Source organism: Petaurus breviceps, unplaced genomic scaffold (assembly GCF_028583685.1).
Source record: "Petaurus breviceps papuanus isolate PSGF00001 unplaced genomic scaffold, PetGlider_PUasm1.0 90721, whole genome shotgun sequence".
Lineage (NCBI taxonomy): Eukaryota > Metazoa > Chordata > Mammalia > Diprotodontia > Petauridae > Petaurus > Petaurus breviceps.
This window is the reverse complement of record NW_027187322.1, coordinates 896,178-916,777: the sequence shown is the minus strand read 5'-3', so window position 1 is coordinate 916,777 and position 20,600 is coordinate 896,178. Positions and strand designations below refer to the sequence as shown.

The window sequence follows — 20,600 nt, the reverse complement described above, 5'->3', positions numbered from 1 at the left end:
GGGGAGGGGCAATTCTTCCCCTGTGCCCCCTGCCCAGAGCACTGGGGAGAGGGGGCATTCTTTCCCTGTGCCCCCTACCCAGAGCAGTGGGGAGAGGGGGCATTCTTCTCCTGTGCCCCCAGCCTGGTGACCAGTGGGGTGGAGTTGGGAGTTTCCTGTCTAAGCTTGATTTCTGCCAGTGCTGTTTGCCCCACCCTTGGGCACCAACAACAGTGACTGACCCCACCACGAGGTGATCCCCATTTAAGGTCCTCCTTTCTTTGCAGACATTTCCACTCCTATTGGACTAGAAAGTTTGAAGCAGATGCTTTTTGCCATATTAGGGTGGAAGGATGGAGACGAGGAGATACTGAAGGCTCGGGGCTGGTCATTACAGGCAGAGCTTGTCTCTGGAAAGAGGGCAGGGCTTGGAATCCAGGCCCTGCCGTCCAGTACCAACCTGTGTGTCACCTTGGGCAAGGCTCTTCCCTACCCCCCCCCATCCCCAGGAATGTTGATTGAACTGAAGCCCCTTTTCATGTTAGCCATGGTCCTGCCGCCTGGAGTATGCTAGCTGTTAGTCAGCTTTTATTAAACCTGCCCTGGGAGTGGTGGAACTTAAATTATTTTTAACCTGGATCTCTCTGCGTCAAGGGACTGAAACCAAAAGTATGGTAGGGAATTTGGTGTTCTATCAGGTTTTATTTACAGGACCAAAAGAATATGAACTTCAATTGGAGAAAATTTTCAAAAGTTTTTGAGTACGTTTCCTTTTTTTGAAAAGAGAGTTCAGGGGTATCATTAAAGAACTGACACCCCCCCCCCATTTTTAGCATAAGATTTGGGAGCTTCTGCAGGTTCAATCTGTGAACTGACAAGTGAGGAGCCTGAGGGGGAAAACTTCTCCAGGGCCAACAAGTCCCTCTGTTTGATCTGAGGAGTTGTGTTGAAACTAGAAGAAAGGAGGCGAAACCGCTAAGTGGGGGTCCCAGGGCAGGCCTCCTGCTTCCACCAGGAGAGGTCTTTTTTTAGGGAGTCACTTTTAATGGATGAAATCATAAAAAAAAGAACTGCGGTTTTTTAAATGTTTCAGAATTTTAGCTGTGTTATAGAGAGTTTAGAGGTTAAGTCATTTGCCCCAGGGTCTTAGGTCCACTGTCTATAATAGGTGAGATTTAAACCCAGATCTTCCCAACTCTGTGCCACACTGCCTTGTCTTTTGAATATATGATAATGGGGAAAAAAAAAAAGTCCCCAAAGGACATACTGTGGTATAGTAATAGTATGGTGTGGTATTGGTATAGCACGGTATAGTGGTGTCAGACTCCAGCACAACGGGGGCTTGCATAGTGGCTTAGCAAGCCACATATGAACATTATCTGTGTTTTATTCTATTGTATTTTTATTTATTTTCTGAACTGTTTCCCAATTACATTTGCTTCTGGTTTTGCAGCTGTGTCCCAGGCCCAGTCCTTGTGTTTGACACTTCTGTAGTGGGTAGACATAGTGCAGCCATGAAGAATTGGGTTCAAGTCCTGCCCCTGATACATCCTGGCTGTATGACCTTTATCTCAGTAAACTAAATCCAGACTTCACAGCACCAACACCCTCAATAAAAGGATTTGTTCTGTAAAACTTGGACTCAGTCAGGACCCAGAGGGCAACATATGGCTTCCGGGGCTGCAGGTTCACCGCCCCATGCTCGATTCTTAAGTTATAGGGGAGGGGCTAACTACATTGGTCAAGAGTCTTCTCATCTGGGAGGGCTTTACTCCAAGGAAATAATAGGTTCACTCCTTCTCCCTTATAATACCAGGATTGTTTCCACACTTGCACTTTTGTTTTATAAGACCAGTTTTGTCCTGTGACTAATGTTTCTTAAAGTTCCTGTTGTTAACATGACTCCCCAGGAAAGGAAACATTTGCTCACTTGGCATTCTGTTCTTGATGGTTTTCTTATCTGACATTGTAACCTCATGCTGCCTTCTGAGATGAACTGCTCTATAGAGCATTCTGTCAATGTTAGTATTATTTTAGAGAAATTAGACGGAGGCGAGTACTTGCTTTTTTAAAAAAGTCAATAAAAGTAAGGGAAAATAGAAACTGTGTTGATTGATTGAAAAAAACAGTGTACCAAACAATAGTTTAAATGCCTTTTAGCATAGAGAGAGCACCAGCTGTGGAGTCAGGGGGCTCAGCAAATCGTGCAGCCTCTGTGGGCCTCACTTTCCTCGTCTTGATCTGAGGAGTTGTGTTGAAACTAGAAGAAAGGAGGTGAAACCGCTAAGTGGGGGTCCCAGGGCAGGCCTCCTGCTTCCACCAGGAGAGGTCTTTTTTTAGGGAGTCACTTTTAATGGATAAGGGGGCTGGACTAGGTGACTTCTGGGGTCCCTTCCAGCTCCAGAGGGAGGATCCTGTTTTAGAAACATTGTATACTGTTGGAAACCTCATGCCTTGAGTCTTTGCTTTGGTGGAAAAGATGACAGATGATAGAAAAAATCAAACATTGCTACACTTTCTGGAGGCTCCTCCTGGACTCTCTAGAAACCGTAGGGTCAGAGGGAGTGTTTGCTGCTTTTCGCACTGGTACAGAGCATATGTATTATGGCTGGTGTGTATGTAAAGGATTATAACCTTTATGGGATATGTTCTTAAAGTGTTCTAAATCATTCTTAAAGCATTCACTCTACCCTCATTTAGCAAATGGTCTTTTGAAAACAAATTCCGAGCTGTGATTTCCTTTTGAGATTTCCCATAGGTGCGGATCTGTGGCTCTTCTGCTGCCTACAATCTGGAGAGGGAGCACAGGGTTCTCTGGGGACATTGCAGGCCCCCACAGTCTCTGTGTCAGCCTGTGTGCACTTGGACCCAGCTCATCTGCGCTGGAGGCAGCACTCCTGCCCCTAAGCCAGGCTGTTTCTTGGCCCTGTTGGGAAAAATTTCTTTGAAATCTCAAGACACCTCCAAGAAGTTAAGGAAGGAGCTTCTGACATTTTCAATTTGTTAGATGCTGATGTATTAACCAAGGCTGTACCATCAATGCACTCTCATAGTTTTGAAACTTGGAAGGGTCTGCATTTTGTGAGGTGCTTTATAAATTTTTGGGGTCACAGGGTGAGAAGTGGAAGGACCTTTGAAGCCTAGACCTGGAGACTTGGCCAAGGTAATGCTTTGAGTAATTCAGAGCAGAGCCAGGGTGGGAGCCCAGGACTTTCTCCAGGTCTGTTGTTCTTCCACTCAGTCAGCAAGTAACTGCCTGTGATGTGTTTCACAGCAGCTGTGAAGAGATGGTGCCACTCTGTGCAAATTTCTGGGTTACCAAAGCATTTCCAAAATACTATTTTTGTTGCAGTTGTCACTGAGATGCTTATGAAATGACATGGATTCAGTTGTCTCCACAAAAGCTTCCCAGATCTGTATCTGTAGCTCAAGACTTTGCTGAGCTCTAGCCCGGTCTGACTTGCTCAATGTTCCATGGGTACCTTAGACCCAAACTGTCCAGAGCAGAGCTCTTTAGCTGTCACCTCTTTTTCTCTCCATTCCCTTTGCAACCTTCCCTGTGTTCATGTAGAGGCCAACTGCCTCCTCAGAGAGTTAGCTTTTGTGGCTTCCACCTCCAAAACGACCCTACTTTGGTTCTGGGCTTCATTGACACAAGTCCCTGCCTTGGTTTCCTCTCTGATTCAGTCTGTCCTCTGTAGAGCTGCCAACCTGATTTTCTTAAAGTGTGTGTCTGATATCCCTGACACTCTGTATTTATGGGAACAAACTCGTTTCACATCTAAAATCCTTCCCAGCCTGGCTTTGACCAGGCTTCTTTTTTTAAAAAAGTCAATTAATTATTTTTTTGATTTTTGGAGGGCAGTTGGGGGTTAAGTGGACTTGCCCAAGGTCACACAACTAGTTTTTGTGTTAAGTGTCTGAAGCTGAATTTGGACTCAGGTCCTCCTAACTCCAGGGCTGCTGCTCTATTCACTGTGCCACCTAGCCACTCTGAGCAGGCTTCTTATTGGTTACCTGTCTTTATGAACTTCACGGTGCAGCCAAGTTTCCTCCCGTCACCCCTGGACTGTTAGGCTATCTGCCATGCCTAGAACCTCCTCCATTCTCACCTTTTCCTTTTGGAATTAGAATGGGAGTTCCCAGAGGGCCAAGTTTGTTCCCTATCTCCTCAGTGCCTGGCACACAGTATGCCCTCAGTGAATGATTTTCCATTTCGTTTCCTTGCCTTTGCTTGCCCAAGCCCTGGCTGCCAAGTGGGCTAGCCCATGTTAGACCTGTTGCCTTCTTTTTGTGTGATGTACAACATTAGTGTAGGAAAAGAAGGCGCTTTGGGTGTCACTGGTTGCTGTGCCTCAGGGTGTCTCTTGCTGGTTGTGACAGCCCAAGAGTCACTCGCACGAAGCCTTTCTGGACCATCTGAGCTGTTCAGACTGCCTCCAGCCAAGTTCTTCACATATGTTTGTAGGCATATATATATCTGTGTCTCCTTGATAGAATGGGAGCATTTTGAGGAAAAGAACTGGTTTCATTTCTGTCTTTGTTGTTTTTCATTACTGAAGTGCAACAAGAATAAATTTGTGCCAAGTAGGGCAGTGTGCAGCAGAATAATGGGGATGGTACTGATAATTCTCATTTCTACTTTAAAGTTTATAAAGCATTTTCCTTATGACAACCTTATGATATATGTACCTTATGAGGTGCAGGAATTTCCCCCATTTTACAGATGAGGAAACTGAGATTTAGAATAGCTAAGTGACTTCCTTTTAAAAAATAAACTTATTATTTTTACTGTTCAGGTAACAGGTACTTTAAAAATGATCTATCTACTGCCCCCCACCCCGCCCAGTTGAGCAAATTAAAAAACAAAACATAACAAAACTGAAAAAGTTCCTTTAACACATCTACATATTTAGACAAGTTTCTACACTAACCATGTCTGAACATGTATCACTTTCTTCCTCTCTGTCTCCCTCTGTCTTAGTGCCTTTCTTTGCCTCACTTCCTGTCTCTCCATTTCAAGTTTGTCACTTTCTGTCAGGAGGTGAGTGGTATGTTTCAACTTTATTCACTTGGAATACTCGTTTTACTGATAAAAGTTCTGAAGTTTTTCAGTTATTTTTCTTCCACAATGTTGTCATTGTTGTAATTCTGTTCATATCATTCTGCATCAGTTCATAGAGGACTTTCAAGTTTCTTCTGAAATTGGCTGTTTCATCATTTCTTATGATATAGCAATATTCCATTATACTCACACACCACAATTTGTTTAACCATTCCTTAATAGGATACTCCCCAGTTTCCAGTTTTTGACTCATGAAAGCGTTTCACAGTTTGGTAACTTGGGGCAAAATTCCAAATTGCTTTTCTGAATGCCTGGATCACTTCATAGCCCTTCCAACACTACACTAGTCTACCTGTTTTCCTGCCTCTCCTACAATATTGATCATTTCCTCTTTTGCCCATCCTATAGGGGTGAGGTGGAACCTCAAAGTTGCTTTAATTTGTATTTCTCTAATTAGTGATTAAGAGCATTTTTTCATTAGATTGTTGATAACATGAATTTCTTCCTTTGAAAACTGCCCGTTCATATCCTTTGTTGATTTATTGGTTAGGGAATGGTTCTTAGTCTAATAATTTGAATCATTTTCTCACATAGCTTCAATGAGACCTTTAGCAGAAACTTGTGGCAAAGATTTTTTCCCAGTTACCTGTTTCCATTTTAATCTTTATGATACTAAATTTGTTTGTGCAAAATTTTGTGTCCAGTTTATTTTGGGCAACCTTCTCTATCACTTTGTTAGTCAGAAAATCTTCCCCATTCTGTAGATCCTGTTCTTCCAACTTGTTTATGATGTGACTTTTAAAATTTAAGTCCTGTGTTCATCTGGAGCTTAATGTGATATGAAGTGTTGGTCTAAAGCTAATTTCCACCAAGCTGCTGTCCAGTTTTCTCAGCAGTTTTGCTCAAATAGTGACTGGAGTCTTTGGGTTTATCCAACATAATGTTTCTGTGTTTGTTTTCTTCTGTGTGTGCTGTACTTAATTTGTTCCACTGATCCCTCTCTTTAACTTATACCCAGGCATTTTAACGTTTAATGTTTTGCAATATTTTTGAGCTCTGATACTGGTGTTCTCCCTTCTCCCCCCACCCCCAACTCATTATTACTTTTGAGATTCTTAACTTGTTCCTCCATATGAATTTTGTGATTATTTTTTCTAGCCCTATAAAATATTCTTTTGTGAGGTTGACTGGTACAGCACTGGATAAGTACATCAATTTAGGGAGTGTTGTCATTCTTATTATATTGGCCCAATCAAGGTAAATGACTTGTCCAGATCCACACAATTTGATAAATGTCAGAGCTGGGACTTGAAAACTAAGACTCCAAGATCTTGACTCTTTAGTTTTATGTGATTGAAAGAATTTACTGCCGCCTCCTGTCCACCCCGCCCCCCCCCTCCACCCAAACAGCATGTGGAAACTGTAGTAAAAGCCTTCATTAACTAAGCAGAGCCTTAAATTCATGGGCATTCTCCCCACTGTCCCCCTTCTACATTTGAGAAACAAATGGGTGAAATGGAAACAAGCAGCTAGTCATTCATTTTCTTCCCCAAACTCCAGAGTACTTCTGGGGGTTTGCGTCTCCAGCCTAATTCTCCTTTCTTTCTGGAATTGGAAGGCTTCAGACGTTTAATCAGACCCATCACTTTATAGCTAAAGAATCAAGAGGCCCATGGAGGGAATGTCAGTCCAGGGTCATTCCATAAATTTGTGGCAGACCCAGGAATAAAATTCCAGATTCCTGTGTGCTTACATTCTACCAGCTTTCTCTTGTGCATAGTCATAATTGATCTTAAGGATTCCTTACAAAGTTCTAAATCATCAGAGAAAAGGAAGTTTTGTTCTCGATGTAATGTGAAGGCTGGAAAGTCTACTGCCTTTTAGAAAGATTTTCAACAAGAATTGAAAGAAAAGGGATATCCTCTAACCCTTCATTTTCTGAAACATTTGTCTTTCCCCTGACCATTCTAGTTTCTTGAGGTTTCTTGTATTGCTTTATTTTTACTGGAATCACTTAAAAATGTATGTGTAACTATGAACACATAGGCCAACAGCAGATATGTAATTTCAAAAGACAGTTCTTAAACTGGTTTTAATTTGTCATAGCCTCTCAGTTCCAATGCTGAATCCTTTAACTCAAGTTTTTGGATGGTGTTTAAAGGTTGTTAGCAGGAACATGGCATGCCAGTAAGGGGTGTGTGTGTGTGTGTGTGTGTGTGTGTGTGTGTGTGTGTGTGTGTGTGTGTGTGTGTGTGTGTGCGCGCGCGTATTTGGGTGTGTTTTCCTTGCCTCTCAAAAAATGTAGTATATTAAAAAGAGTGGAAAATCTTGGGTCATACCTTTTCTCTGAGTCATTCACACACACACACACACACACGGACGCACTAACTGTGATGCGGTTCTGGGTTCCCTTGGTTTGTGTATATTAACTCTTAGGAGCTTGAAATGAGAAGCTTTTCTGATGTTGCTGCAAAAGGCCAGCGAATGGCTTAATTCTGATCCCATGAGTTAGGGATACTTCGTGGCAATGTGACCCTGAACCGGTTACCTGGACTCATTCTACAGGCCTGGATGAATTCAGCAAAAATGACCATTTCCAGTTGTCTGTGATTCACCCGATTTTCTCCTTATACATAAATGATTTTTTCGGGTCCTGCAGACAGTTTTGTTTTTCTGAACTTTTGCAGTTGCTTTACATTATGCCTGATTTCTTCCCATGTAAGTTCCCGTGTTTTGCTTTCTTGTAGGACCAACTGAAAAAGCGGGCTGGGATTCAGCAGACGTGTCTACTCCTAATATTTGGCCTTCCAACAGCGGCAGTACAGCAGCACAGTTTGTATTTGTTCATTTGAATACATTTACAATATTGAAGCAATTTCTTTTCCCCCTTGTTTTCAAATTGGATTAGAAATAATTTTTTTGGATCTGAAAAGCTAATGACAGTGTTAGGCTGAGACACGGCTTTGTCTAATGCAGAACCTATTCCTTGGTTTTGCTTAATGACAACACGGGCATTGGATGGAGTGTTGGACTCAGCAGCCAGACGGCCGGGGCTCCCAGGCTCACCGTGGGCTCAGATTCACAGCTCCACAGCTTTGAGGGACTCCAGAGCTATTTAATCCACACCCCCTCCCATTTTAGAAATGAGGAAATTGAGGTCAGGGGAGTTCAGTGACTTGTCAGCCAGTCAGCTAGCATTTATTCTGCGCTTACTGCATGCCAGGCCTTGTACTAAGCCCCAGGAATACAAAGCAAGGTTAGAACAGGGTCCTTACTCTAAGGAGCTCACAATCAAAAGGGGAAGACCACATGCAAACAACATATGGACACGGCAAACTAGAGACCATCTGGTTCACCTAGGATTACAGGGGACCAGGAAGAGGCTTCCTGCAGAATGTACGATGTTAGCTGAGACCAGAAGAGAGCCAGGAGGCAGAGATGAGAGTGAGAATATTCCAGGCCTGGGGAGTGAAGATGCACTGAGTGTGGACATGGGGTATCTTGTGCAAGGAACAGCAAGGGGACCAGTGTCACTGATTGTAGTATATGTGGAGAAGAGTGAAATAGAAGAAGACTAGAAAGGCTTTAAATACCAAACCTGAGCCTGACCCTAGAGGCCAGAGGGGCTCCCTGGAATTTGTTGAGTAGGGAGATGTGGTCAGACCTATGCTTTTGGAACATCCGCTGGAGTGGGGAAAGACTTGTGTCAGAGAGACCAAGCGTCAGGGTGTTGCACTAGTCCAGGGTGTGAGGTGGTTGAGGGCAGTGTCAGAAGAGAAGCAGGTGTATATGAGAGATGTTGCAGAGGTAAAATCGACAAGATTTGGCAACAGAAATGGGAGTTATGGGAGAGCTGAGGGAGAGGGAAGAGTTGAGGATGGCCCCTGGGTTACTAGCCTGGGTGAGTGGGAGGGTGGTGGCGCTCTCAGCTGTAGTGGTGCGCTTGGAAGGGGAACAGCTTTGGAGGAAGACGGGGAAGTCCATTCTGGGCATGTTGAGTTTGAACTGTCTGGAGGACTTCCAGCTCAAGATGTTCAGTAAGTGACTGGAGATGTGAGATTGGAGAGTAGGAAAGAGAATCACAAGCATGAAGATAATAGCTGAACTCACGGGAGCTGATAAAAATCACTGAAATGGTGTATAGAAGGAGAAGAGAGCCTAGGTCACCGTCACTTAACAGGCATGACCTGGAAAAGGCATCACACAAGTAGGAAAACCAGGAGAGAAGAGAGAATTGAGGAAAAGAGGGTGATCCACAGTGTCCGAGGCTGAAAAGAGGCCAAGAAGGACAAAGGCTAAGAAAAGGCATTAAGAGGGCACTGGGCAGGGGGTGGGGGTGGAGCCAAGATGGCAAAATAGCAGGAAGCGCAGTGAGCTTCCCCCAACTCCTCCCAAACTGACTGAATCCTGATGGAGAAATCCAAGAAGAAGTGGCAGCGTGTCATTTTTCTGGACCAGGTCTGCAGGAGGAGATAGACAGAAAGCTCTGTAGACACTGGGGAAGGGGGTCTGGCCAGAAGCTTGCTGCCTGTAACACCGGTTGTGACCTGGAGCAAAATAAGGAGCCCTAGGCTCATCACGAGGCGCCTCAATGGGAACAGGGGACAGCTGGAAGCTTTGTTGCCCACTAACCAGTTCTGCAGCTCAGAAATCACATTTTAAGAAATCTCAGAAGAAAACTGCCCAGATCTCTTAAGAAGCATAAGACAAAGTGGAAGTCAGCTCCTGAATGAAACCCCCAAAGGAAAACTCCCAGGAATGCTATAGCCAGAGTTAGAGCTTCCAGGCCAAAGAAGAAATACTGCAGCTGCTAGAAAGAGAATTTAAGGCAGGATCACCAGTAGAAAACAGCAAAAAACTTAGAATATGATATTTCAGAAGGCAGAGGTATAGGTTTGCAGCCAAGAATAATTTACCCAGCAAAACTGAGGATAATCTTCTAGGGAGAAAACTGGATCTTGTAAGCGTTCTTTTTTTTTTTTTTTTAAAGCAATTGGGGTTAAGTAATTTGCTCAAGGTTACCCGGACATTTTTGTGTGTGTGTGGGTATTAAGTATCTGAGGCCGGAACTGATCCCAGGTCCTCCAGACTACGGGGCCGGCACCCTTACTCACTGTGCCACCTGGCCTCCCTCTTGCAAGCATTCTTCATGAGAAGACCAGAGCTTTATAGAAGCTTTGAAGTTCAAACACAAGAGTAAAGAGAAGCATAAGAAGGTAAACATGAGGAACATTGATAAAGGGCTAGGCCAGGATAAACTGTTTATATTCAGTATGGGGCGGTGATGAACCCTGTTATCGTCAGGCCTCAGAGGGAGTCCAGTCAGACAAGGCCTGGGAGTGGTTCTCTTGTCTTGATGAGCTTAAGAGAAGAATTTAGGCTTAGGAAAGAGAGGGGAAGAGGAAGGAAGCTGAGGGAGAATATCTCACATAATGAGGGTATACAAATAGATATTTGTATAAACCAGGATGAGATGGAGGGGACCCACTCTTCTCTGTACTGGTCAGAATCAGGAAGAATAGACACACCCAGTTGGGTTTCACTCAACAGATAAACAGGAGGGAAAGGAGGCAAGGAAATTAGAGGGAGGGATTAATTCTACGCACAAAAACTCTAAGAATGAACAGAAATATTTATAACTTTTTGAGGTAACAATGGGAATCTGAGGGGGGTGCCATGAGTTGGGGAATGCCTGAACAAGGTCTAGGGCATATAAATATGATGACTGTACTGTGCTATAAGAAATGATAAAGGGGATAGTTTCAGAGAAACCTGAGAAGAATTTTATGATGCCAAATGAAATGAGCAGAACCAGGGGAACGATTTCTACAGCAACAACATTGTAAAGACAAACAACTTGGAAAGATTTGGGGACCCTGCTCAAGCCCTGTTGAGGCCCAGCGACAAAGCGTGCTGTCCACTTTCTGTTAAAGAGGTGAAGGACTCAGGGCAGAACCAAGCCTGCTTTTGGACATTGCAGTGTAGAAGTTTGTTTCGTTTGACTCCACGTATGTGTAACAGTGGTTGTGCTTTTCATTCTTAATTGGGGGAGGGGTGGCATGGGAGGCTGAGGAGATGGATTTTTCCTGATTGAAAAAGTTTTAAATATTTTTTTGGAAAGAGATCTTTGGTGACTTCCGAGAGAGCAGTTTCAGTTGAGCAACGAGCAAGGAAATTTCAGAGTGTGAGAGGAAAGGATGCCAAGGCCAAGATGGATAGACTCTCTGCGGGGAGTTAGCAGAGGCCAGGATTGTGATGGGCTGTCTTCAGGAGGTCTGTCAAGAAGGGGAGAACTGACAGAGGGCAGTAGCAGGATCGAGTGAGGATGGGGGAGACACAGTAGGGGAGCAGCCAGCAGTCAGGGCAAGACTGAAGGTGGGCAGAGTCGGGATGAGAGAGGGTCAACTCCAGCAAACTCCAGTGGCTCCCTAGCACCCCTCAGGAGTGAATCAGACATCCTCTGGTCCCCTTTTGCCTTCCTGGTCTAAATGAATCTTGACTTCCCTCCCTGTACTCTAAAATCCAGCAGCCCTGACCTTGCACATGAGCCCTTCCATCTCCTGGTGCCCCCCACCCCCACCCTAATCCTGCCACATGCTCTGCTTCTTCCCTGAGGCCCCTGGGGCCCACGGCCTTCTGGTGGCTCTGGTTTCCTTTGAGCCTAAGATCAAATCCTACCTTCTGCAAGAAACCTTTCCTGCCCCCGTCCTCCCCGCTGCTGGTGCCTTGGTTCTGTCATTACCTTCTGTGCCTGCATGCTCCTCTCCTCACACACACACACACACCTTTGCATGTTGTCTCTCCTGTTAAAATGACCCTGTTTTGGCAGTTCTTTATTATTGTGGTCAGTACTAGGTGTGGACCAGGCCCTTAATAAGTGCTGGGGGAGTCAGAGAGAGTTTTGGCAGTTTGCCTGTTGGTGCCTTGCTGGCAGTCGGGAGGCCTGGCAACAGTCTTCCAATCCCAAGCCTCTCCCATCTGGCCAGAGTCATTACTTTGCAAGTAACCACCAGAAAGTTGGCAGTTGCCACTTAGATTTTGGAGGGCTAGAGGGCTATCTTTAAAGCAGACACTCGTGATAAATTCCGAGAGGAATCCATGCCTTCTTAGGCCAGCACAGTAGGGACTTCCTCTTGGTTGACTAAGGCTTATTCTAGCTGCTTGCTTCTTTGAGCCCATGTTCTTGTCCTTAGGCACACATGATCCCCGTACCTGGGCACTTTTGGGCTGGTGTACCCCGTGGCAGGGCCCAATTACTTTATAAGAGGTTTTCTAGGTAAGCCTGGAAGTTAACGTCCACACTGAGGTATGTGGGTGAGGCAGTGATTACAGTGGCTGATACAGACTGCCATCAGGAAGACCTAAGGCGTGCTCAAAGGACTTACTTACATGTCCTCATCAGCACAAATGCTGCCTCCTCTTAGGCAGCATTGACACAGCTTAAATGGAGCCAAGGGCTTGTCAGCAGTCCCAGTGGGGCATGGGGTGGGTAGACATTAAGCCTCTGGCACCTGCTGGCTGTGGCACAATGGGTATTATTTGTGGTTTCCTCATCTGTTCAGTGAGTCTTTAGTGCCCCCCTCTCTCACTCTTGGAGATGTTGGAAGGCTTTGATGAGCAAAGGTGTGTAAGGATCCCCCTTGCGGGAGGAAGGCGGCTACTCCTAAGGTCAGCCGCTGTGCCTCTTATCTAGAATTTTAGGGCAAGGCTCTCCCATAGCCTGCCTGAGGGAGGACAGATGGTTGGACCTCATGGGATGTAGGCAGGCCCTCTTCTTTTCTATTCTGGTGATGGTCTGACCCAGGAAATGATCCATCTCTGCTGGTTTTTCTGTTCTGCCTCCTTGGCTGGGGTCCAGTCACTGGTGAGGGCACTGAAGAGGTCATCTTCTTCCCGGTTTGTTGGTGTGGTCCTGCCCCTGGGAGTCCTGGCTTAGTCTTGAGGGTTGGGATGCTCAGCCCATGTTCACTAGGTGTGCCCTTGTGGGTTGATGGACTGAGGCCCTGAGGAGCAGAGCCCTGAGTTCTTGGTGTCTAAATTCTGAGCACCCCTGCTGGGCATTACAGCTCACTGGCCCAGGGAGTGGACGCTGACTCCTCCCTCTGGAAGGGCCCAGTGTTGTGTCCTTGCGATTGATGCCATGTTGCCCTAGGAGGGCTGGGAGTGGGCTCCCTTGTGGCACTTGCTCTCTCTGCTTCGTGCAGGTGGTGACATCATGGATCCTGCGGTGCCTGGCCCCGTGCAGATTGTCTTGGTGAACAAAGAGCAGCATTCTTTTGAGCTGGATGAGAAGGCCTTGACCGACGTCCTCTTGCAAGACCATGTTAGGGACCTGGACGTGGTAGTGGTGTCAGTAGCTGGAGCCTTCCGCAAGGGCAAGTCTTTCTTTCTGGACTTCTTGCTTCGCTACCTGTATAACCAGGTGGGCCAGAATCCCTTGATGTCTCAGGTCCGTAGTCAGTGCCTTCTTTTCCTATCTTCATATTTAAAGGAGACTTATTTCTCATCTTGCAGAAGGAAGGTAACCTTCGTCATTGGTTGGGTGATGAACATGAACCGCTAACAGGATTTTCATGGCGAGGGGGTTCTGACCCTGAAACCACTGGAATTCAGATCTGGAGTGAAATTTTCATTGTGGAAAAGCCTGATGGGAAGAAGGTAAAGGGGGAGGGAGCACCTCCAAACACACGAAGAGCTTTGCCTTTTTAATCATTGTGTAAAACTAATTTACACACAATCTGTCTTTGTATTGGCATGCAGTTTGAAACATTTTCGTTTTTAATTTTAAACCAAAATAAACCTTTCCCACTATGAAAGATGAAATTTTACCTTTAACATGCCCCTCAGAGCAGAGCTCATTCTTACTCCCTTCACATCCCCTTCTGTTCTCTGCTTGTTCACATTTTTTCTATTTGTGTTTACATTTTTATTTTTTTCCAGCCAGTTGATATATATTTTTTGGTTTTGTTTTTATTTGCATTACTTCATACCAGTCTTTGCAGCTTTCTTCGTATCACTTATTTGTCATTTTAAATGGTCCTATGTTATTCTGTTATATCAATATACCATAGTTTATCTAATGATAGTAATTCAATTTTTAAAATATAATTAATTATCAAGCATTCTCTACTCTTCATCCCTCCCACCCTTCTCTCCCAATGGAACAAATGAAAAGGAAATGAAAACCTCATTAGAGATAAGCATAATTCAGCAAAGTGGATTCCTATGTCTTATTCTGCATTTTGATTCCCTGCTGGTAACGCACTTTATCAAGAGAAGTCATCCGTCATTGATACTGGCTTTAGGAAGGCAGGCAGAAGCCTCCTTGGTTTTTTACCCACTGCCCTTATTCATACTGAATCTGAAAATATGGATGTGAAAAGTGATCGGCTCTGAGAGAGATCCTAGAGAATGCATGGTTAGCCCCTGAAATGGAGGAAAGGAGGGAGTGATTTGGTGGACACACACATGCTCTGGAAGAAGGGTAAGGGTAGCATGCAGGAGGCCTGTAACGTGTCAAGGATGAAGCCCACCCTGAGCTGCCATAATGTATTGTTTGCTTCCCAAACTGGATTCCCTGTGTGTCCTTGGAAGGCAAGCTAGGCACTGCCAGTCTCTCTGTGCTGGGCTGAGGAAGGGCTTGTGCAGCTGGGCCTCTTGTAGATAAGTAGACCCTCCTGTCTTCTTGGGCCTTGGCTGGCCCTGCCCCTCCCCTGCCAGAGGGCTCTTGTCTCTCTCCCACCTTTCCGGAACCTTTCCTTGGTCCTGCTGTCATAAATATACAGGCTTCTCTATGGATTATGAACTCTTTGGGTTCCACGACACATGTTTGTTTCTCTTGAAAGAAACCTAGTTTTCAGCGAAGTTTTATGAAGTTATAAAGTTGCTGTTTTCAGGAGCCAGGTCACCCCTAGTGACTTGGGCCTGGGCCTCCTGCTCCCCGGCCTTTTCCATTACATCATGGAGCTTCTCTCTGGTGTCCTTGTGGGCTCTCCGCTTTGTAAAGTATGTTTGTGTAAAATGATGTCATGCTTAGAAATAGGAATAATGCTACCTGAAAAACCCTAAAAATGAGAAAGATGAAGAGAGTGCTGCAAATCATTATCTACCTTTAGCACATATAATTAGATATGTGTAGCTTTACTACTATGCACTCCAAAAACTTTGTAGGATTAAGGGAAATTAAATGAACATTCTCAGTTTCCTGTCCAAGCAAAATAAGAATTGTGGCTCTGAGTCTGCTCAGAAGATGGGCTTGGCTGCGTTTGGTGTGCTCAGGCCTCAGCATGTGGCCTTCTGCCACCTCCCTGCAGGATGGGCTGGATCTGGTGGTGTCTGCAGGTGCCCCCTTCCTCCATGTGGCTCCACGTGCTTTCTTTCTCAAGCCGCCCTTGGGCAGTGAGTCAGAGAGGACTGGACCTTCTGCAGGAATGCTGTGGTCAGGCTAGACGAGCAGTTGGGCTCTTCCTCTTCTAGAAGCATCCGGAAGGTTGGTTCACCAGGTCTCTTTGTAGCATAGTTGCCTTGTTTCAAAGCAGCTTCTTTAACCTAGTGCTTTCCTTTCTCAGTGTTCTCTTGGCATTTTCCCTTGTTCAGGTGGCAGTGATTTTGATGGATACTCAAGGTGCATTTGACAGCCAGTCAACGGTGAAGGACTGTGCCACCATATTTGCCCTCAGTACCATGACGAGCTCTATCCAGGTAAGTTGGCTTGATTTATGAAGAAGAGGGAGTGTTCCTTGGGATGTCCCTGTGATGCTGATGCCCATCAGAATCCCTGTGGAACTTTGGGGGAGGGCTGGGCATTCAGTGCCCTACTTGTCTGCCTTCTGAGGAAGAATTTTCTTAGGAGAGGCTTCCCTGCTGCCGTGGTGTGAGGCAGTCCTAGACACCCAAAAAGGAGCAAGCTGTTACTGTTCTCGCCACAGCTCTGCCCCAGGAAGCTGTCCTGGGGTGGTTCAGGCTTGGGCTGGGTTTCTTCAGGTTCACCTTTCTTTCAGGACAGTGTTAATCTGAAAACTTCTTTGGTTACAGATTTATAATCTGTCTCAGAACATTCAGGAGGACGACCTACAGCAGTTACAGGTAATGATGGCTCACAAAGACTTTGCTGGGAATTGGCATCACCTCTTTTGGAGCAGTCTTAAGAGGGTGTTTTTCTATGCAAGGTTCAAGGGCATAGGGAGGTTACTCCTCCTCAGGCCCCACCCAGGCCCCATATTTTGTGCTTTTTCACCTGGACTGTCTTCAGAACCCCCCCGCCCCATGTCCCTAGCGTCCTTGGCGGCACTGCTGTCTTCCTGCTTCCCCGTGCCTGGGCTTGTTTGAGAGGCTGCTCTCCTGCATCCAGTCCATGACCAGGTTGTCCTCATCCTCCTCTGCATCCCCTACCCTTCCCCTTCATGGACCTAGACCTCTGCCTCCAGTTGCTTGCACCTTCACTTCAGGATTCCTGGCCATGGTTTGAGATTATCTCTATTGTCTCCAGGATCATGCTATTCCTCTTGGCAGAAACTTGTGTATCTCAAGGCTCACCTGTCCTGGAAAGGCCTTGGTGTGCTCCTCGGCACTGTTTTGTGGAGGTTTGCCTTCTGCTTGGCACCTGGGGCACATGGTATCCAGAAAGGCTCACAGGGGCAGTAACAGAATTTGGGTGTCATCCCTAAGAGCTTGTTGACTTTGGGCTGAGTCTGTCTTTTCTTGGCTTGTCTCATTTCCTCTGCTAATTATGCACTCTTTGAGGGCAGGGCAGATGGAGGTGAAGGGAGCATCCCGTCCCAGAAGTGTGATAATGCAGATCCCTTGCCTCCCTTGTCTCCGGGGCTCCTAATGAGGGTATCTCAGAGTTCACTGGTATGAACAATTTCAGAGTCCATCCCTCCTTGAGGCTCTGCTCCCTGTGGAGGAAGAGGTGAAGTTGGGGAAGAGTGCGTGGCTCCATGCCTGCAGGCTTCCCTGCATGACAGCTCACTGGCCCACACGGTCTGAGAGAACTGGCAGCTGTGGTGGCCCGGCCCGTTGGGGATCTGGGAAAGAGGATGGGGTGTCAGAGGAGCCGCCTGCCCCTTGGGGCAGAGGGGAGCAGAGTGTGTAAACTAGGGCAGGAGCTTAGCTTTGGCTTCCAAGAACATTTCCAGAATGGAAAATGAAGAGTCAGTTGGTGAACACCTGGTGAAGGAGGTGGGAGATTCCTTGGAACTAGTTGGGATCACTTCCTCAACAGCAGGTTCTGTCAGATCAACCTCCTTTCGTTTTTTTTGATGGGGTTGTGAAAGTGGCAGATAAGGGGAATGATAAGGATGTGTTTGGCATAGAGTGTTAGCACTGTTTTTGACAGATGATCTCCTATAGTTCTTGTGAAACGTAGACTAGATGATACCATTATTGTCGGGGTGCAGAGCTGGTTGGAGAGATGGACTCAGGCTCTTTGTTCAGGATACAACTGTCCCGTGACGTGAGATCTTGGGTGGGTCACTGTGTGGACCTGCTTGTCCCCCTGGACTGTGTAACATTTTTACTAATGGCTTGGATAAAGACTTGGATGAAACATTCCCCAGATTCTCCGATGATCCAGAGTGGGAGGGATTGAATGTCCCAGATGACAGCCCAGGCTGGCACATGTTGCTGAATCCAGTAAGATGGTGTCAGTAGGGATAAAGGTCTCTGTTTTATCCCTGGGCTCTGTAGGTCTGTTGTGGGGGAGGCTCAGCTGGGCAGCACGTTGTCTGAAAAAGACTTGGGGGTTCTAGTGGCTCTCAGGCTCTCAGTCTGTGTCGCTGCCAGGTTAGGGCCACCAACGTCCCTCTGTTCTCTGTCTTTCTAAGCTTTCCTGGGATGAGTGTACTGAGTCTTAGGGGGCATAGTTTAAGGAGAGCACCTAGAAGCACACAGTGAGGTTCTGGAGTACATGTCATATGACCAGCGGTGGGAGTTAGTGGGCATGTAAAGCCTGAAGAAGATGATGCTGGGGAGAGACAGGATGGTTGTGACTGACCATTCGTCTAGTCTGTTAACGTCGGGATTCCTTCTGGGCATGAGCAGGACTGGAGGTGGCTGAGGTCCCTTTCAATCCTCCAGTTTTGTCCTCCACTCTCTCAAGGTGCCTGATATATCCTGGGATGGTGACCCCAGTAACAGAGAAGTCAGGAGGAACATCAGGCTTGGGGTAGTTGATGAGTAACTGAATTTTAGACTAGATTAGACTGTGTTTGAGTTGCTCTAGGGTCATCCAAGAGATTCAGGGTCAGCGTCCACAAGGGAGGGACAGTGGCAGCTGTGGGACTGGATGAGCTCTCCAAGAAAGAGTGTGAAGAAGAGAGAAGGGGGCCCTATGCAGAAGGGTCCATGGGCTGGACTGGGCTGAGGGAGCCAGCACCTGAGACCTGCTGGAGTGCTCTAGGCTCTGTATGCTGGCAGGGTCCTTGGGGAGCCTGAGCCCAAACCAGAGCAAGCCGTCATAGGCTGTCATATTGTCCTTTGGGAGATGGGAATCTGGTATAGGCTTATGGCCATTTCAGACTGGATGACCCATAGGCATCTCAGACTCCACAGGACTCCTGCTCTCCTCAGGCCTCATCTGTCTCAAGTCTCTCCTCCACGTGATCAGTCTATAACCATTGGTTTATTAAGTGCCTGTATGCCAGGCACTGGGGATAGAAGTACACAGAAAGAGACAATCTTTTGTTGCAAGGAATTTACATTCTATCAGAGGAGACAAGTACATATATAAATGTCTATGACTGAACATGCAGGGAATAAATACTGATGTCTGCTGAGTAGTTAAAGACAAGTTGTTTGGGAAAAAGGACACTGAGGGGGTCAGGGATCAGCAAAGGCATTCCAGTCTTGGGGGATAGCTAGGGCAAAGGCATGGAGGTGGGAGGCAGCGTCACGTGGGAGGAACAGAGAGGAGGCCAGAGTGACTGGAAGAAGACGGGAGGGAGTGATGTCCGCATAGGCTCAGTGGGCGAAGGGCTGTGAGAACGAAGTGGAAGGGGTGATGTTTGGCTGAGTGAGGGGGGCAGCACTTGGTCAGCTCCCTGAAGGAAAATCACATGCCTGGGATGGGATGGGGCAAGGAAACTGCGTGAGGAGAGTGTTGGTGGCACCTGGGTGAGGGTGAGGCCAGAGATGGGGGAGCAGAGGAGGGAGGCCGGGCAGCGTCAAGCCTCTGACTCTGGAGAGGGAGCTTCTGGATGGGGCATCAGCCCCAAGTGTCCCTCTGGAAGTGACAGGAGGCAGGTGGTGGTACAGCCCTGAGACTGAGAGAGACTGGCCGATGCAGAGGTAGGATGGCAGGGACACTGGGGGTTGGGCTGGGGGAGCCCCTCAGTTATAGGCCAGAGTGGCCACGAGGACCACCAAGCCTGCCCCCTTTCCCCAGATGACTCCGGCTCCCCTGGCCTGCCTGGCCCCTGGCACGCGTGTGTCCAAATGAGGGCACGAGCCCTCTCTAGCACTTTGGCTGACTGGCTTGCCATTTTCTCATGTGACAGACTGTCTCCTGTCTCTGACTTTTGCCTAGGCTGCTGTACTGGGAATGTGCTCACTCCTCACCTTCTCTCAAAATGTTTCATTTCTTCCAGGCTCATCTCGAGCCCAGCCTTCTCCATGAAGCCTCTTCTGATACCTCCCTCCCTATCCCCATACTCGCATGTCTTTATTTTGTATCTTTTAAAGGAGGTCCAGTTGTATTTCCACCTCTGTCCCCGGTGCTGGTCCAGAGCCTGGCCTCTTCTGTCCTTTGCATTCTTTCTCCACCTGCTGTAGGTGATGGAACTTTTGAACTGGGGCTCCTCGCTCCCCCTTCCCTCCTTTGGGTCCAGGCCAGCACCCTTCCCCTGTGTAGCCACAGAGGAAGGCCATTGGCTTGTGTGGGTTATAGATTCTCATTTCTCTCCTTTCCCTGTACCAAGCTGGGAGCACTGGGTGTTCACTTTGCTGACTACCTGACTACCCCAAACCGTGACTTCTCTAATTTTGTGGGAGCAATTCTTGGTCCTGGCCACCAGTTAGCCAGCAGTGTTGAAGTCTGCAGTGTGTCAGGCTCTGCTCTGAACTCTGGGGCATAAAGGGAGACAAGCAGCCTGGGCCTAGCTTGGATTGCATGCTGGGCCAAAGGATGACTGCTGGAGAGACCCCTTCCCCTGCTGTGTTTTCACCTGTTGTTATTTATGTCTGTTTCCTTCTTAAAGCTGTTCACAGAATATGGTCGTCTGGCAATGGACGAAATTTCTGAGAAGCCCTTCCAGGTATGTTTCTTCCCTCCATGCACCACTCTTTCCTGGCTGGCTTAGCCAGCTCCCTGCCTCACCTGCTGTCTTATTCTGAGGTGAGAGTTCCCAGAAGTCTTGACAGTGAGCCCATTGCCTGTGGGGCCTCATGTGAAAGGGGCTAGAGGTGAATCTGTGGGCTTTGGGTGGGTGGTTCTTTACCCTTCACCCTGCTCTTCTCCTTGCCCGCCTCATGGCCCCCTTCCTTGGGTTCTTACTAAGCAGGGGAGGCAGAAGTGGCCCACAGGGCCTGGCGCCTGCGTGCCTGGTTCACACGTAGCCTT

The 20,600-nt window shown here is 47.0% G+C and overlaps 1 protein-coding gene across 3 annotated transcripts in view; it reads left to right on the top strand.

The window, feature by feature from the left end:
• ATL3 (atlastin GTPase 3) overlaps nt 1-20,600 on the top strand; it is a 35,305-nt gene that overhangs the window by 846 nt on the left and 13,859 nt on the right. The window contains exons 1-7 of one of the 3 annotated variants that reach the window (XM_069066193.1): nt 5,000-5,023; nt 7,792-7,876; nt 13,249-13,466; nt 13,559-13,702; nt 15,641-15,745; nt 16,079-16,129; nt 20,239-20,295. In XM_069066193.1, the coding sequence (XP_068922294.1) occupies nt 13,260-13,466; nt 13,559-13,702; nt 15,641-15,745; nt 16,079-16,129; nt 20,239-20,295 (564 nt within the window). In that variant the 5' untranslated portion in view covers nt 5,000-5,023; nt 7,792-7,876; nt 13,249-13,259. Of the gene's footprint in view, nt 1-4,999; nt 5,024-7,791; nt 7,877-13,248; nt 13,467-13,558; nt 13,703-15,640; nt 15,746-16,078; nt 16,130-20,238; nt 20,296-20,600 lie in introns of those variants that run through there. The other 2 variants (XM_069066194.1, XM_069066192.1) reach the window with 2 other exon arrangements.